The following is an 18,361-nucleotide window of genomic DNA, read 5'->3' as shown; positions in this document are numbered from 1 at the left end:
AATGAATGAATGAATGAATGAATGAATGAATGAATGAATGACTTGATATTAGTGCATTTTTAAAGCCCTCAATGTCACGACATTTTGAGAGAATACTGTTTTCATTTTGGCTGCAGCTTCTCATCAGAGCAAATATTTTTGTGTTTCTATTTGTTGGTCTTGTATGTTTGATGTTTGTATTTTGGTTTTAACGTCATGCTTTATATATATATTTTGACCACTTGTTGCTGGTTGTGGCAAAGCTGCAGATCCAATCTTGAGCAACAGGTTTCCTCAGACCTTCATCCACCCACCATACGTGATATGTGTCACCCAGTCACTATAAAGTACAGTGTGCCTGTTGCTCTCATCAATGGTGGACAGTATGGATGATCATTCTCAGGGATATTGGGAGAAAGGCACTATATAATTTAAACTTTCTTCTTCTTCTTCTTCTTCTTCTTCTTCTTATTATTATTATTATTATTATTATTATTATTATTATTATTATTATTTAGTAGTAGTAGTAGTAGTAGTAGTAGTAGTAGTAGTTGTAGTAGTAGTAGTAGTATTTATTTATTTATTTATTTATTTGTTTATTTATTTATTATACTTAATGCAGACAATGTTTGTGAGGGTTTCTGAGTATCTACAGAGTAGTGAGATAAATATGTGAAGGTGAAGCAAATGCTTCTCCGTTTTTGCACCTCACTGTACAGAATGAAAGTGCTTTCGATGTGGATTTTTTTTTAAGTGTCGGTTTGTGCTACAAAAAATAGCGCGCTTCCAGCGGTCTTTCATTAACACGTGCATGTCGGGACCGAGTCCAAAATGAGCTTCGAGCAAAATAATATACGCCACACATATGACTAGTTTTTGTACGATGGTGTACGCTTTTGGTACGTGGTCCAATCCCTGCCTGCTATTGGCTCTCCAGAAGAGGGGCGGGGAGGCGGTATAGCCTTTCCTTTCCCTTCAGCCTTCCTCCTCTCTACCCCTTCTCTGTCAGCGCGAGCGAGCGGCCAGGAGGCGCACGCGGCTGCAGCTCCAACTACATTTCCATCTGGCGCGCTTCACTGTGTCTGATCCTGCGCACACAAGGACAAGAGAAGCATCATCCCGCTGCACTCATTCTGTCCCACCCGGTCTCGGACGGACCCTGTCTGCACACTGCAAGGACATTTAAAGCGGTTGTGGACAGCAGTAATCCTGCTGCTTGGCTAAACTTTCTACTTGGTGCGCTTTTCCATTTACTCGGCGCTTCTCACGGGTTCGGACCCGGTGACTCATCCGTCACTTTCCGTCATCAGTCCATCATGGACTGCTCGGCTGCGCCATGTCTCCTTCCCGCCGGTCACTGCTCTAACCGGGACCGGGACACCCACTTTGACCGTCCTATCCTCTTTAACACTCAAACTCGAGTCGTTAAACCTGTGCGCAGTCGAAGAAACGCAGTATGATGCGCGTTTTTGCGGCTTTTCCTCGTGGTTGTCCGGTTACCTGATGTTACGCAGCAGGTCCTCAACCGGCCGTGAAGCCTTAGAATATTTCACGCGTCTGTGCTTTTTTTGTTTGTTTGTTTGTTTGTTTTGGTTTTTTTCTCAGGTAGACTGATTGACCTGGAAAAAAGCCATAAGATTTCATTCCATCAGGTGCAGTTTCACTTTGTAAATTGTATCACGCGTCATCCCACTTTAAACTCCTTTTGCGCACAGCCTGCGAAACGCACCGCTTAATGCTCTCTGTCCGTTTTGGGCTTAATTATTCTCCTATATTTTGTCTAGCTTAGGATTTTTAAGTTTAGTTTGCAGCTAACTGTAGACAGACAGAGAGACAGGCAGACAGACAACAGGTGCTCACTCACGCTCTGCGTGCGGTTGAATGAATAAGTGAATGGATGGATGGATGGATGGATGGATGGATGGATGGATGAGCATGATCATCTGTCTTTATTACAGGAATGTCGCAACCAGCATTTACGGCTGCGCGTTAGACACAATATACCAACGACTGTATGCATGTTTCTGCATGTATGCGTTGATATTCTTGCATTCAGTACAAGGACATTTGTCATTTACGGTGAGTAGGACAGGGAAAATCAAGTGAGGATGCTGACATCTTAAATATATATAGGACGCTGACATCTTAAATATATATATAGGACTTTTATCTATAAATATATGGTTATTTTCGGTAGTAGGCTATTTGGACATCCTGTCCAGTGTGTTAATATGCTTTTTGTGTGTGATCAGCCTCGTTGTCTGTCCATGTGGAGTATAATGAGGAATTGTAATACCAAACTCTACCGCCAGGTCTTATCGAGAATGTCCAGGTGACTTAACAACCTCCGAATAGCGGCAGTGGAGAGTGTAGGTTTGTATGCATTAGACAAAAGGTAGGTTTGTAGGTTTGTTTCCCCACTCTCAGGGGAAAAAATAACTAAAAGGAAGCTTTTCTTGTACCAGTAGTTAAGGCTTTGGGCTACTGATAAGAGGTTTATGAGTTCCAATCCAGGTATCACCACTGTCTGTTACTGTAGGGTGCTTGAAAAAGCCATCTTTTTAGTTGTATCCTGTGTGACTAGCAAATTGCTTAGGATAAAAGTGGCAAGGCAAAAGACAAATATTGAAGATACAAATGTGTACATTTGACGGTCTTCGTCATCATTATCCCAGTGGGTGTAATGTAATGTAAGTTATATATTATTTACAATATATATATATAGGGTTTTGGTGCAATGAATAGTAACATTATATAATATGTTATATTTGTCTACCTTAATTATCTAAGAGATTTGAGGTCAATGTTGGGGTCATAACTGGTAACTGGTGTGGCAAACTTATCCCACCCTGTGCCAACATTTTGGAGGGATAAACCATCTGTATTGTAGTGTCTTTGCATCCTTCATTCGTGCCTCCTTCCTTCTTTAGACCAAGAGCAGGTGGAAGTAATAATAGGATTTTGAAGGCTAGACCAATAAAACGTGGATAGTTTGAATAAAAAATGTGTGTAAGTAAATCTTTCTCTCTCACACATGGTCTCAGTTTTGCTTTCTTTCCTGTATGGCTTTTTATTCCTATCTGATAGTTTTGAGTTTCATATAGGGATGGAAGCCATGCAAGGCTGGGAGCCTATGTCGTCATGGAGACTGATGAGAGTTGAGTCTGGTGGCTCTTGTGCCAAACAACTGTCTTCACCTGTCAACAAAAAGGCACGCACACACATACGCTTGTCCTGGCACGAGTCCTGTTCCAGATGCCCACTGGGCGCTTCTTGGTGCAAGGGGACTGTGTGAAAATGTTCTGCCAGTCGAGTTTACAGACAGCTCTCTAAAGTAATCCTAACACACACACACACACTCTCTCTCTCTCTCTCTCTCTCTCTCTCTCTCTCTCTCTCTCTCTCTCTCACACACACACACACACACACACACACTCTCTCTCTCTCTCTCTCTCTCTCTCTCTCTCAGGAGCCGGACATCTGCTGCAGAGCTGCATAAAGACAGATGTTCATTTGCATCAAGCAGCACCAGGTACACACACACACACACACACACACACACACACACACACACACACACACACACACACACACACACATACCAATTCTAATAGACCTCACTGGCTGTTGCTGAGCTTTTAATGAGTAAAGGTGCAGCCTCTGGCTCAGTGAAGCAGACCTACAGGGAGCTGATTCATGTCAGTGAGAGTTAGTTTAACAGACAGAGACATTGCTTTTAGCACCAAAGCCACAACTGAAATTTCAATTTATTTGCACATAATTTATGACATTCACCCACTCATCTGTTCTGGTGGATTATTTCAGAGCATCTGATTTATAGCACAATGCAAGGGTTTTTGACTCTTACTATTACACTTAATGACATTTAAACTAACACTGAATATCTTTTAAAGATCACAGAAGTGTAAATATATATGCGACAGGCTGAAACCTGTTTTCTTCAAACCCTGTAGCCCATTTCACTATAATTGTATCTCTGATACACTTGACTGGGTTGAAAAATACATGTTATTCATTTAGCACAATTATGGATATGGATATTTTACTCATCTTCATTCCTTATATACTAAGGTATTAATTGTTAAATATTAAATGTACTTTAACATTATTAAAATAGTTCCAGCTGACAAATCACAGGTTTATACTGATGCACTCATAATACGTTATCATTCCGGTGGTAACACTGTTTTCACAGAGACTTGCATAGCAGATTGTTCACAGAATGTGATTTAAAAAATGTGTGATTAAAAAAAATTGTGTGATTGTTTATTCCACATTTTTTTTTATGGTTTTTTTTTGTTGTTATTGTTTTTTTACATTTTTGGATGCTCTGGATTTTTGGAAGAATGTGCACTGTCAAAGTTTTGTAAATCTATAACTTTACATTTTCTCCACAGGAATGTCAAAGCAGAGGAACTTGTGCTTTGCAATGTCTCACTAACATTACACTATGCAATCTTTTGCCTTATTAACCTTAAGAAAGAAGAAAAAATGAGAAAAATAACTGTTTATAGCTGCTCTAATGTGTGTGATAACAGAAACGTATCTTGTTTCATGGACCTTCTACATCAAACATAACTTTAAAACAGATTAAAAAAGGAATAGAATAAAAATGTTAACATTGGAAAAGTGTTGTGGTATAAGAGGAATAAAACACTTCAGGGTGTGCTGTTTTGGAAAATAATCCCTTTTGTTTCTTGTTGAGTTTTATTCCTTATTTATTAAATTTTCTTAAATACAATCAGAAAATTGCTTTCAATGTGGATCCCTGTTATGCATATACTGTACAGTATATATCAATTCATGCATTTATTTATTCTATTAATACATTACAGCTTAATGCATTCTGGAAAACAGTCAGTCTTGGAGTAAACCGTTGTTAATATTTTAGATTTTATATAGTATAGTTGAAACTGTACTGAAAGGATTTAAAATGAATTTCTCCCTGTGCCCAGAAAATACAACCTAATGTTCCTCTGTACATAAAGCTTTAAATATTTACATGTTTATCTTATTTACATTTTTTTCCAGCTTAGTCTGTGTTCCAAGAACAACTATATAAAGCCTTTATGATCACTTCATCATCATGGGTATTTAATTCACAGTGACATCTGCAGGTAAACAGACCTGACAAGATTAGCTGAAATAACAAGGCAGTGCGGAATAAAAACGCAGCTCAAACACAACCGAAGCTAGAGCTTAATGTGTCCGTGGTCTTGCATGTATTTCTGTGTCTCCTTTTATATCTAGTAATTTCACAATGTCAAAACAACACCAAGATTTGAGTTCGTTTTGTGAACTTTATTCAATGTGCAGCTTTTACTGCTTTAATTGTTTTTTTTAGAACATTAAATAATAAATATGGACGCTATCTGTTTGTGCTCCAAAGTTCAGATCTGCAATCTCCCAGCATCATATTAATTAAGTTGCCAAAAAAAAAAAAAAAGAAGTGTGGGTGTTCACACATTTTCTCTTGACTATTCTCATGCTGGTTTGTTTTATAGGCAGATATGTAAATTGTACTTCATAAACAGTTTATCTATTGTCACAGACGTTTTCTCTCAGCCAAATGTGGCAACATGTAACAGTGATTTAAACAGAGCTAAAATTGTTCAAAGGTCAGTTTCATAATTACATGTTCATTACTGGATAAATGAAAGTTGTACAGTTCGGCAAACAGCATAAGGCCTCACTTTTTGGATGCAGTATTGAAGTACAAAATATCTGAACAACAGGAACAAGGAGCATAGATGTTCACACTCTCAAAACTACTCATCTTGGACCAAATGGAGCTTGATGTGTTGACAAGGATTCCTCTGGTGTTAATAAAAGTATAAAGTGTACTTTAAAACTTTAGAAGAAATGACAGACGTGTGACCTTATGAATGAAAGCTTGACCATGGTTTGGGTTCATTTCTAATCTAATTAGTTCATCTGCTGAATACAGTTCATATCATTCTATATAAATCCTACTAACATTTAACCAATTTTTCATCACAAATCACATCAGACTTATTTAATTGGACAAACAAGACTAGAACAGGATGAATCATCACACAGTTCCCAGAAGACATCAAATACAGTATAAAGTTTGATTACAAGAGAATTAAAACTATTTATTACACCTGCTACAGCTTCAGACACGATTATAAACGTGTTTTATAACTGTATTTGTGTATTACCTAATGGTGTTTTTTCTTTCTTTTTTTTTTTAACTAAAACATGTCAAAGCGAAAAAACTTGTGCAGACAAAAAATAAATAATGCACAACATCGCACTCTAGCGTTTTAGTAGTGACTTCCTGAGTCTGAAGTCTACTGCCTGGTTGCGTTATAATAATCAACTCGCTTCTTATGTACAAGTGCACTACACTGAGTGTGGTAAAAAAAAAAACGGCACGTGCGTCCCATGTAGTGCACTATGCTGCGGACAAGAGGCTAATTGGGATTTGGCCGCTGTGCCGAACTGGAAGTGACGTACGGCGGCATGTTTCAGTGTTATTCAACAAGACTTGCCCGGCGTTGTATAACCGTGGTTACTGATTGAAGTTACATAAGCAGCTACACACACACACACACCACACACACACACCCTGCACGCTGAGCACGCCACGCTGTTTAACTTTAGAACTTTACAGGAAACGGATAACTAGCCGAAAGCTAACATGGCTAAACATAAACACAGGGCAGGTGCTGTTGTGACTGAAAAGGAGCGCACAAAGGAGAAGACTCGTTGTGTTAAGAAGAGAAAAGCTGCTACAAAAACGCCGGGCATCAAAGGTATACAGGAAAATTTAACTCGGGCCTTACAGAGTTTTAGTAAACCTTGATTAGAAGCTAGCTTCATGTTATAAATAGCTGTTTACTTGCTAGATGATGTGCAGCTGTTTGTACATTTCAGCAGCTGCAGTGTGCAGATGTGCACTTTTGCATGGCTGCTCTTGTAGATCTGACTGTATTCGATAGAGTAACTGGTGCACCATATGCGTGCAAGTCAAATTACACTCTGAGCATGCAAGAGATAACTGAATAACGGGTCTCCACCTTCCTCTGTTACAGTTCAGTAAGATGTGTTCAGGACAGGCCCACTGTAGGAAGTGAGAGAGGGTGTGTCCTACTGAGCGGAAGGGGAGTGAGAGAGGGTGTGTCCTAATGAGGGGAAGGGAGGTGAGCGAGGGCGTGTCCTAATGAGGGGAAGGGAGGTGAGCGAGGGCGTGTCCTAATGAGGGGAAGGGAGATAAATATGATGCCAACAAAATGCCTATATACCATATTATCTTATACTGTACTATATTACTTGCTTACTTGGGATGTAGGTGTTGGACTACTAATCAGAAGGTCATGATTTCGAATCCCGGGTCCACCAAGCTGGGCCCCTGAGCAAGGCCCTTAACTCTCAATTGAAATAGCCCAAACATGTAAATAAAATGTATGTCATTCTGGATAAAGGTGTGTGCTAAATGCCAGAAATGTAAATGAAATCTGCTAATTGAATAACTGATGCCATGGACAAAGCACATGTTATACTGTGTATTGTTGTGTATGTGACAAATAAAATTTGTATTTGAAGTTTCTCTCTGCAAGCTTCTGTTACTGACGTATGTTAAGCATTGGTTTGGACCGAAACGTGGAACACACTAAAATGAGTAAAACTCATTCCTCAGTAAACCAGCAGAGTTGTAGTGAAGTAAATCGAATATTTGTTAGTACTTTCATTTAATCAGGTACATCTTACTGAGTAATAATAAAATCAGGCAATGTTATAGAAGTTCCGGACTGAAGACTGTCTGTTGCTGTCTGTTGCTGTTTGCTGTTGCTACATTTCCCACAATGCCCAGAAAAATAGATTGAGATGTTCTTTATTGCATTAGAGTCTGTATCCTGCTATATGATCACTAACATTTATATTCCTGATGCATGTGTTTATCAGACAAGGGTACCAGAGCCAAAAATATTGCCAAGTCCACCAAGCCCAGAGGCCAAGCATCAAAAAAGGCACATAAGCCAACGGATGGACAGAAGAGCAAATACTTCAGTGAGCCATTAAAGGAAGAGCCTGAGGACTTTGAAGATTCAACCATGTCCCTTCCAGAGAGTTCTGTGCTAAAAAGCACCGATTACAAGATAAAAGAAGAGAAAAAAGAAAATGAGAGTGAAAAGAGTGATGAAGATGAGGATTGGGAGGAAGTGGAAGGTGTGTGTGTTTAAGTAAAAGTGTGATTGATAACTAGTCACAGTCCTTTTGAGTTATTAGGTTCAGAAATATTTATTTGTGTGTGTGTGTGTGTGTGTTTTCTCAGAACTGGCAGGACCATTAGGACCAGCAGTGGAAGACCAAGAACCTGCAGTTCCTTCTCAGCCTGTGGAGATTGAGATTGAGACAACTGAGGCCAGACACAAAAGACAGAAAAAGTGGGTGCATGCGTGTGTGTGTGTGTGTGTGCGTGTGCGTGTGCGTGTGTGGCTGGTAAATGAGGCATCTCCTAATGTGGTTTCTTGAGCATTATAAATTAAGGTTGGGTTGATTAAGTGTCAACCAAAACCTGTTTCGAAAACCATAAAAAATCAGTATTGAATAATAAATTACTTTAGAAAACAGGAAAAGGCACAGAAGCAGCTCTACGTTCACCTTATCTACGTTCCATTTATATTCTATAAATATGCAAATTTAAACAATTATTTTAATGGAATGTATTTGCATATTGCAACATGATTGAACAAGGTATCTTATGATGCAGTAACTTTTGCTTGCTACATTTTTAATGCTAAGTCTGATGTCCCAGTAAGGTCTTCAGCCCTTTTTTTTTTACTCATTTGTTGATAAAATGTTGCACTCAAATGCAAAGTGTTACCTGTTACACTGTCGGCCAATCGATTGAGTAGTTGACAGTGATTGACAGCTAGAATTAACGTTACTATGGTGATTCTTTCCAGGGAGAAGCAGAAAGCTGAGTTTGAGACTTACCTGCGCAGAATGATGAAACGTTTCAACAAGGATATACAGGAGGATACACACAAGGTGTGTGTGTGTGTGTGTGTGTGTGTGTGTGTGTGTGTGTGTGTGTGTGTGTGTATGTGTATGTGCACAAGTTTGTGCATTACTGCCATTGCTTGTCTCAAATTTGACCTTCATAATTATGTACATTTTGTTTTACATATTCGTGATGTTTACATATCCATGTTTCATCACGTGGTTTTCATTTCTCTGCCACTCAGGTCCATCTGTTATGTTTATTGGCTAGCGGACTGTTCCGGAACCGCATGTGCTGTGAGCCTGACCTACTGGCCATCACCTTGTCCTTAATTCCTGCCCACTTCTCTGTGATTATTAAAAAACGTATCAACACTGTCTTTCTGGAAAGTCTTCTGAAGTGGTGAGAACATGGAGGAATTTGTTGCAGAAACATTAAAGGGGCAGTTTGTAATTTTCTGCGAGGTCAATCGCAATTACAATGAAACCACTGGTTGACGTTGAAGTGGCACCAAAGTAAAGTGTTCACACTGTTGTCTGGAGATCGCAAATCTAGATAGAGTCAATGCCACAGCTGGGAGTCCAGGAGAGCATAATTGTCTGTATGCTGTAGATCAGTGTATCAACAGTCAGTGAACTCATGTATGTAGAAGAGATCGGTTCTTCCAAAGTTGTCTGGCGTCAGGTGTCTCACTAGCTTTCATTTTCACTGGTGGTAGCTGTTGTGTAAAAGGTAGAGCTAAATAGTGGGTGGGAATTTGGAGAAAAAGAAATAAAACAAAATTTGGAGAAAAAGAAGTAAAATTTTCCTCTTTGCAACCAAACAAGTTGTTGGTTGATGAAATCCCACCAAGTTGCTGCCCGTGGGTCCTTGAGCAAGGCCTCAACTGCTAAGTTGTATAAAATAAATGCTGTAAATGTAAAATGTCAAGTCTTCTGAAATATTTGAATAATAAAGCGAGTATTACATGTTTGCTTCCAGGTTTAAAGAGACGTTCACACTAAACCGTGCCCTCCCTGAAGAGAAGGACCTGGGACTGCGAGAGCTGCTGGAGAGACGTTTGGGAAGTCTGTCAGCACGTGACCATCAGGAGATGACCTATGTGAGAGACCTTTCTTGTCATAGTTTTTGATACTTGTCATAGGCTTTGATAAAAATATTAAGGTTACGTTTATATTGCTCACACACATACACACACACACACAATAAAAGTGATTTGGTTTTCTAGCTGTTCCTGCTGGTGCTGAGATCACTGCACATCTACTGTCGATTGGTGCTGTCACTACAGCCATTACCCTTCAAGCCACCAACAAAAAAGGTAGATTTGTGTGTGTATTGACTTTTTGGATGGACAGCGATGTGTGAGCTCAATTGGATTTTGGCATTGCTTAACTAGATACGTGTGTTGTATTTTTTATTCTTCAGGGAAAGGCAGAAACCTCCAGCAGTCCTCCTTCTAAAGAGAAGTCAAACGAAGCTGATAAAAAGCCACCAGAACCCAAAGTTTCCACAGGGTCCAAACGCCCATCTGCTTCCAGTACTGGGGGGCAACCGAAGAGGGGAGGAAAGAGACAGAAAAGGAATGTTGAGGATGGAGGTGACAAGGAGAAAGAAGCAGGAGTGGGACAAAGGCCAAAAAACACCAAAAGAAGGAGTACTGCATCAAAAGTGTCATATAAAGAAGATAGCAGTGAGGGGGAAGAGGAGCTTAGTGAAGAGGATGAGTTTCATCTGTCCAGCGAGGATGACAGCGATAATTCCGATTGTGGTGGAAAAAAGTCCAACAAGAATTCAAAGGCTAAAGGAAAGGGCAAAAGTCCTGCTCCACGACGATCCAGCAAGATCAAGAAGAGAACGAAGGAGGAGGAGGAGGAAGAAGAAGAAGAAGACCTAGAGGAGGAGCTAGAATGGAAAAAGCAGCGAGGGAAAAGGAGGCAGGGGAAAGGAGATGATGAATGGATAGAGGTGTACCTGAAAGGGGCAAAGAGATGGATATGTATTGATGTTGATCAAGGGGTGGGGCAACCAGAACTCTGCTCTAATCAGGCCACTCATCCAATTACATATGTAGTGGGTGTAGATGAACACGGTTACCTGAGAGACGTGAGCAGCAGATACGACCCTACCTGGCTCACAGCATCACGGAAACGACGCATCGACTCAGAGTGGTGGGAGGAGACGTTGCGCTTTTACGAGTCTCCCGATTCTAAACAAAAGAAGGAAGAAGATGAAGAGGTACAAGAAGACAACAAGAATGTGCACATATTCACACAGTAATTGCTTAAAAGATTTAGATTTATTATTGCGTTTAAACTGTGGGAACATTGCTTTAATGGGTAGCTAGTGGGTAGTGAGTGTCCTGCACAACTGGAATTCCCATCTAGTAGGACAACAAATTTAGTATTAAAAGAACCATAATTTATATCACAGACTGCTTATGTACATCTACATATTCTGAATTCAATTGTTCTCCTCTCTTCTGCTTTGTCAGTCTCTATCTGTAACCCCACATGCTTGTTTCTCCACCACAGCTGCAGGAAAAGTTGATGGGTCAGCCATTGCCAAAAGCCATATCTGAGTACAAGAACCATCCTCTGTATGCACTGGAGAGGCACATGCTGAAGTACGAGGCCCTGTACCCTTCCACTGCTACCATTTTGGGCTACTGTCGAGGAGAAGCTGTCTATTCACGGTAAAGTGTGTGTGAATGTGCGAGAGCTGCTTGGATTGTCAAATGGTGTCACCTTAACTTAGTTCTAGTACAGAGTTCATGGACCTGGGCAACTAAAAACCTCCAGAAATAATCAGGACCTTAATGGGATTTGATTTGAGTAACAGTTCAGTGGTGTAGTACAGCACGTGGGTGGTAATATTTATTTTGTATAACCAATGTAGAGGAACGTACATGTATTTAAATCCATTAATCCTCTGTGATGAAATTCGTGTTGCATTTTCAGGGATTGTGTTCACACACTGCATTCGAGAGACACATGGTTAAAGCAAGCGCGCACTGTACGACTCGGGGAGAAGCCTTACAAGGTGAGAAAACAAGCAGGATTTCTAAAAAAAAAAAAAAGAAATAAAAGAAAGTGCAAAGTATAAAGGAATCTTTGTGTTAAAGGAGAAGATACCTTTTTACTTTTGCATTCGTGTTCATGTTTCGTCACTGACTCACAGAGGAAAAGGGCTTCATTCATTATTAAAAATTAAAAAAGATTATAAATCTGATCCAAATGCCAATACCAAAGCAGGTATTCAGCCCTGTACTGCAATTTAACTTGGTAAAGGTATGTCAAGTGCTAAGGCTAAAACAGTGTGTGCACCCCCTGTTGGTTCAGATGGTAAAGGGATTCTCAAACCGGTCCCGGAAAGTCAGGATGTTGTCTGAGAACAAAGATGAAAAGGACCTACCCCTGTTCGGCCCCTGGCAGACCGAGGAGTATCAGCCCCCAGTAGCCATCAACGGCAAGGTGAGCATGTCAGAATGAGAGAGAACTTCATTAGTCAGGAAAGATTTCACCTACGATGAATTTGACCTGGAAGTTACTCCTTTAACTCCTGGCACAGCAGGTAGAGTTACTGCCTCTGAGTAGATCTTTTTACACTTGACTAAGTTTAAACAAGGTTAATGAGTTAATCATTCACATACAGGAAAAAAAGTTGAAAAAAGTAAACATTTGGACATATGTATTAAGATAAAACAGATGGGTAAAGACCCATGTTGTTGTTCAGCAGCTTGTGCAGGTTTATATTAATGCAAATGATCTGATAAGTTCCCCTGCATGGCAGCCACTCTGCATGGTCTAAGCCTTATAATCAACAGATTTTTATTTCAAATGTGTCGTTTAATAAAGAGAAATATGAAATCATTTAAGTTCTTTAATCTTTGAAGTTTTTTTCTTAGGAGACGTCTATGTAACGCGAACATGGTGGACCTTGTCCTTCAGGACAGAGGAGTTTATCCTTTTCAGTTTCTCAGTAAAATGACAAGTTGTGGGATTGTTTTGAGAGAGAGAAAAGAAATGCCGGTGAGAAAATGATTATCAGTGCTGTAACATAAGCGATAACAGGAACTAACTTCTCACAGACAGTAATTAAATAGAAAAGTGTGATGTGTCTCACAAGACATACATTTGTTGTCGTCGTAAAACGTCTGACGTGTGTTGTATAAGTGGAACAATATAACCACGCTGTTATACGGAAATCCGACGTTTCAGGATGGTTTTACTGCACAACTTTATTTTTGTACAACTGCACAATCTGTCATGTGTTTATTCCTCACGTATCATGTAGATATGTTCAGATGTAACAATACGTACATGATTTATGAATCCTGTGCCATATAATGTGTGAGAGAGTATTAGTTTGTTACCCAGTGTGATAATTCAGCAGTGTGTGGGTTGGTGTTAATGTAGTTTTTCCAGAGAGTTATTGAGCTTGGGGGAAGAAACCGTTTCTTTGTCTGGACGTTTGTTGTTTTTTATAGCCGGATGTCTGGACCCTGATGGAGATGGATGTCAGCGCTGCCGATCTGTAGTCATTTAGATTTGTGGGGGCTGGAAAATAATGGCACCTTTGGAACAAGCTGTAACAATGCACAGGGCTAAAGAGTGGTGGTGTGTGTGTGTGTGTGTGTGTGTGTGTGTTGCAGATTCCACGTAACGACTTTGGAAATGTGTACATGTTTCAACCGTGTATGTTGCCAGTGGGATGTGTGCACCTACATCTGCCTAATCTGAACAGAGTGGCTCGAAAACTCAACCTGGACTGTGCTACTGCCGTAACAGGCTTCGATTTCCATGGAGGATATTCACATGCTGTGTAAGTGTGTGTGCATGAGTGTCTTGTTCAGTGGCAATGTCTCAGAGTATATTAATTGAAATGACAGCCCACACTCTGCAGACATATGGAAATTACAGAAATGCTAGTCACAACAGAAAGGAAGAGGTGATCGAAAGTGGCAGAAACCTATATTTATGCCAGACTTTCTTTGCAGTGTGAGTTTTCTCCTCTTTACACTGACATTGCATTTACATTTATGCCATTTGGCAGATGCTCTTATCTAGAGAGATTTCTGGAAGCGCTTGTGTAGTTGAAGAAAACATCTCCTTATGCTAGTGCAGTTCAGCCAATTAGACTCAGTTGTATATTATCTTTATACTGCTTTTGGCAACGTCACCTTGAAAGTTTTAAGGAAATCTGCACTTAGATCCTTAATGAGCAAACCAGAGATGACTGTGATGAGCAAAAACTCTGAGTCCATAAGAAGAAATTTTTAATAGGAAGCAGCCATAAAAAAAACTACTCTTTTTCTACTGGTGAGAACTTTACTAGCATTACTTTACTTTAACATGAAATAAGTCCTCAAGGAGCTTAAAGTACAGTATTCATGTACTATTTCAGCCAGTTTATATGTTCATGTAAATGTGAAAATAGTTTGTGTTGTGATTGTGTTTGCAGCTAAATTTGCATTTGTTCTGTCAATGAATTTGTATTTGTATGCGTATGCAGCATGTTGGTAAAATGTTGCAGGAGTTTCCAAATGCATGGCATCTAATCAGTGTCATTGTGCTGCAGAACTGACGGCTACATTGTGTGTAAGGAACATGAAGAGATTCTGAAAGCTGCCTGGGAAAACGAGCAAGAGATTCAAAAGAAGAAGGAACAAGAGGTGTGTTTGTGTGTGTGTGTTTGTGTGTTTGTGCCTGCCTGTGTGTTTGTGTGCCTGTGTGTGCCTGTATGTGTGTATTTGTCTGTGCCTGTGCGTGCGCCTGTATGTGTGGCTCCGTGTGTGCCTGCCTGTGTGTATGTGCCTATGTCTGTGCCTGTGCTTTCGTGTGCCTGTGTGTGTGCCTATGTGTGTGTTTGTGTGTGCGTGCGTGCATGCCTGTGTGTGTGTGCTTCCCCGTGTGTGCTTGCCCAAGTGTGTGCTTGCCTGTGTGTGTGCCTGTGTGTGCCTGTGTGTGTGCTTGCCTGTGTGCTTGCCTGTGTGCTTGCCTGTGTGCTTGCCTGTGTGCTTGCCTGTGTGCTTGCCTGTATGTGCGTGCCTGTATGTGCATGCCTGTGTGTGTGCATGCCTGTGTGCATGCCTGTGTGTGATTGTGTGCATGTGCCTGTGTGCGTGCCTGTGTGTATATTTGCTTGCCTGTGTGTGTGTGTGCGTGTGCATGCCTGTGTGTTTCTGTGTGTATGTGTGTGCCTGTGTACATGCCTGTGTGCATGTGTGTGTGTGTTTTTAACTAAACTGTGATATAAGAGCAGTTTTGTGCCAGTCTGTAATATATGAGCGGCTGCAGAGACTCTGACTGACTCATCCTTTATGAAGGTTCATTATTAAAATGAGAACATATGGATTATTTCAGCACACAAACTAATACACACAGTAATATGGATTACTTTGGGACTCTCTGCTTTTCCTGTGTGTCTTTGATGAATGTAGTTTTATCCACCACAGCCTTGTGATGTATTATAATGTCTACACAATAGAATCTATAAGCAGTATGCTGTTTAAGAGATTAATGGTGTTTAACTAAAGACTGGGAGCAATTATTGAATCTTTTATCTAATGCTTGCACTGAATATGTAAGATACATATGATCTTTATTTTGATGAATCTAGACCAATTCAGACATTTTAAAATGTTTTGACTTTTAAACTTTTGCTTGTGTTTGTGTCTACAGGTTGTTTAGTATACTGTTTGTGTTTTGTCTGTCGAAACAGAAGCGTGAGAAGCGAGCGCTGACTAACTGGAAGCTGCTGGTGAAAGGGCTGCTGATAAAAGAGCGGTTGCAGCAGCGTTACGGACAGCAGGGCATGGCCAAGGACACGGGCATTGCAAAAGGCGGAGAAGAAGCAGCAGAGGGATTCTCATCTGGAGAGGAGGATGAAGGTGGAGCTCAAACGGCTCCACCATCTCTGACCGTTTCATGGCCACAGAATAGGCAAGAGGAGCCGGAAGAAGGAGGAGCTAAAAAGTCTGTCAGTAAGAGGGAGAGACGTGGCCAGCAGAAACATCTCTTCCCTTTTGAAAAACGTGTGTGATGTGATTACTATTGCTTGCTTTCTCTTGCCTCTCTGTACATCAGTCTGCTTTCTTTTTTATCTTTGTATACACAACTAAACACATGGATTTGTTTCCTTTCCACAGCATTGTGTCTAACAAGTGCGTCTTTTGTTTCTTTGTCTCTGTCCTTGCCACTTATCCAGCTCAATCAAAAGGAAACAAACCAACCAAATATCCCATGCAAGAAATTTTATGCATTTCCATGAACAGAAAAGCTGTTTACCTGAAACTTATTTACAGGGAAGGGCTAAGGGCAACCGTTGATGAAAAATCTAATTCGTAATGGTTATATTCCAACAATAAATGTCTTCAGACGAGATAGAAATTTAAATAGCATGTAATTCTGATTTATTCAGAGTTTATGAAATGGATTGGTGATCCATGTGAATGAAACTTTTTAAAATACATTGACAGCATTCATAATTTCCTCTGAAATGTGAGCCCCATCTCTAAAAAATAAGAGAATTATACAGACATAGATCCTCACTATTAGAAAAACTTGCCCCAGAAACTGAGCAATGATTTCCAATACTAGTGAGATTCAACTAAACAGTTTTTAGTATGTGGAAGCTTGTAAAATTTATTGTTTCTGTTAATTGCCCATATATTTTATGTGGTTAATAGAGGGTAGGTTTAAAAACTTGAGTGTTTATGTAAAGATCAACTACAGACCTCTTAATCCAATGGCACTTATTTGCCGCTATTGTTTCCGGACCTCAAAAACTGTCGTGTTACGAGTCTCAACAATTTAAACGATTTAAGTCATTATTTACAGTGATTACATGCTGTCTGATTGGCTGAGTGCACAACATCCAACTTCCTCTTACTTCCCCTAATCACTGCACTGTGCCAGTGACAGGAGGCCAGTAATATGTCTATATTTCTTATGTCTAAGAAACCTGATGGATGATTCCTCCACCAAAAATACTGTATAACTGTTTAGGCTTTGACACTGAGTTCTTATAATAAATATTCATAGCTATTTTACATTTGAATATTAAGTTTTCATCTACAACCTGTACTGTTAAATCTGCTTTACAATCCATATCCTATTAAGACTTTTACTGTAATAATCTTGTTAATGACATGTTTTTTTACTCTTAAAAAATGTTTTTTATTCAGGGTTATTTTCTAGAAAACATTTATTAAAAAAATGATAACCTTTTTAAGAAATAAAAAAAATGATGTTAGTGGCCTCTGAGTGCTTAATTATCCCATAATCTAACTACATACAAACATCAGAAATCTTGACACCCTCAATTGTGTCTGCTCTAAGAAAAATAAGTTCAAATAAGAACTTGACTGTTTTAGTTAACGACACTAATATATACTTAAAATTATATGTAGCAAAATGATTGACTTATTTGAGAACTTGAAGCCACACACTGCTTTTAAATTTTTCATGATAAGCAAGGCACATGGTTATTGACCTGCTCAATTGAGATAATGGATATAAAACACATAAGATGTTAGAATACTATAATTCCAGAAATTCCGGCAGGAAACAACAGGTGAGACTGGGAGGTGTCACCTCCAGCATTCGGACAATCAGCATTGGCGCTCCTCAGGGATGTGTCCTTTCCCCAATTCTATTCTCCCTCTATACTAATAACTGCACTTCAAGTGACCAAACTGTTAAACTCCTGAAATACTCATGAAATACTATGCTCCATCGGTCTCATCCAAGATGGCGATGAGTCTGCATACCAGCAGGAGGTGAAGCGGCTGGTGCTATGGTGCAGTCAGAACAGTCTAGAGCTAATTGTCCCCCTCACAATATCCAACAGCCCGGTGTCATCTGTGGAGGCCTTCAAGTTCCTGGGCACTACCATTTCCCAAGACCTGAAATTGGAGTGCAACATAAACTCCATCATCAAAAATGCCCAGCAATGGATGTACTTTCTACACCAATTAAGGAAGTAGGGTCTGCCACAGGAGCTGTTGATGCTGTTCTACACTGCAGTCATTGAATCTGTCCTCTGCACATCTATCACCATCTGGTTTGGTGCAGCATCAAAACAGGACAGGAACAGACTGCAACGCACAGTAAAAACAGCAGAAAAAATAATTGGTGCCCCCCTGCAAACTTCACAGTATGACACAACAACCAGAAACCGGGCAGGAAAAATCACCACTGACCCTTCGCACCCTGGACACCACCTCTTTCTGCTCCTCCCTTCTAACAGATGCTACAGAACTTTGCTTACTGACTGCCAGACACAGGAACAGTTTCTTTCCCCCAGCAATCACCCTGATTAACAACTCACCATAATTATATTTACTGCTTCATATCTATAAATACTGCATTATCAGGACTGTCAGTCATC

At 40.0% G+C, this 18,361-nt stretch overlaps 1 protein-coding gene across 1 annotated transcript; it reads left to right on the top strand.

Moving 5' to 3' along the window:
• The first annotated feature begins 6,465 nt into the window (after positions 1–6,465).
• Positions 6,466–17,224, top strand: xpc (xeroderma pigmentosum, complementation group C). The gene is made up of 14 exons (XM_027134036.2): positions 6,466–6,779; positions 7,930–8,193; positions 8,300–8,411; positions 8,934–9,018; positions 9,216–9,373; positions 9,953–10,073; positions 10,200–10,289; positions 10,397–11,206; positions 11,503–11,663; positions 11,929–12,010; positions 12,310–12,441; positions 13,623–13,792; positions 14,549–14,642; positions 15,692–17,224. Exons 1-14 carry the CDS (start codon positions 6,665–6,667, stop codon positions 16,010–16,012), a joined length of 2,715 nt encoding a protein of 904 aa, XP_026989837.2. The 5' UTR covers positions 6,466–6,664; the 3' UTR covers positions 16,013–17,224.
• Positions 17,225–18,361: the final 1,137 nt, after the last annotated feature.

The sequence above is a fragment of the Tachysurus fulvidraco genome, chromosome 14 (assembly GCF_022655615.1).
Source record: "Tachysurus fulvidraco isolate hzauxx_2018 chromosome 14, HZAU_PFXX_2.0, whole genome shotgun sequence".
Classification (NCBI taxonomy): Eukaryota; Metazoa; Chordata; class Actinopteri; order Siluriformes; family Bagridae; genus Tachysurus; species Tachysurus fulvidraco.
This window is presented reverse-complemented; position numbering and strand designations above follow the sequence as displayed.

What these genes read in the sequence shown, in the direction of transcription:
- xpc (XM_027134036.2), top strand. Translation starts at nt 6,665, where the DNA reads ATGGCTAAACATAAACACAGGGCAGGTGCTGTTGTGACTGAAAAGGAG. An exon ending in AAAAACGCCGGGCATCAAAG is followed by an intron (nt 6,780 to 7,929) that starts GTATACAGGAAA and finishes TGTGTTTATCAG; the next exon opens with ACAAGGGTACCAGAGCCAAA. An exon ending in AAAAGAAGAAGGAACAAGAG is followed by an intron (nt 14,643 to 15,691) that starts GTGTGTTTGTGT and finishes CTGTCGAAACAG; the next exon opens with AAGCGTGAGAAGCGAGCGCT.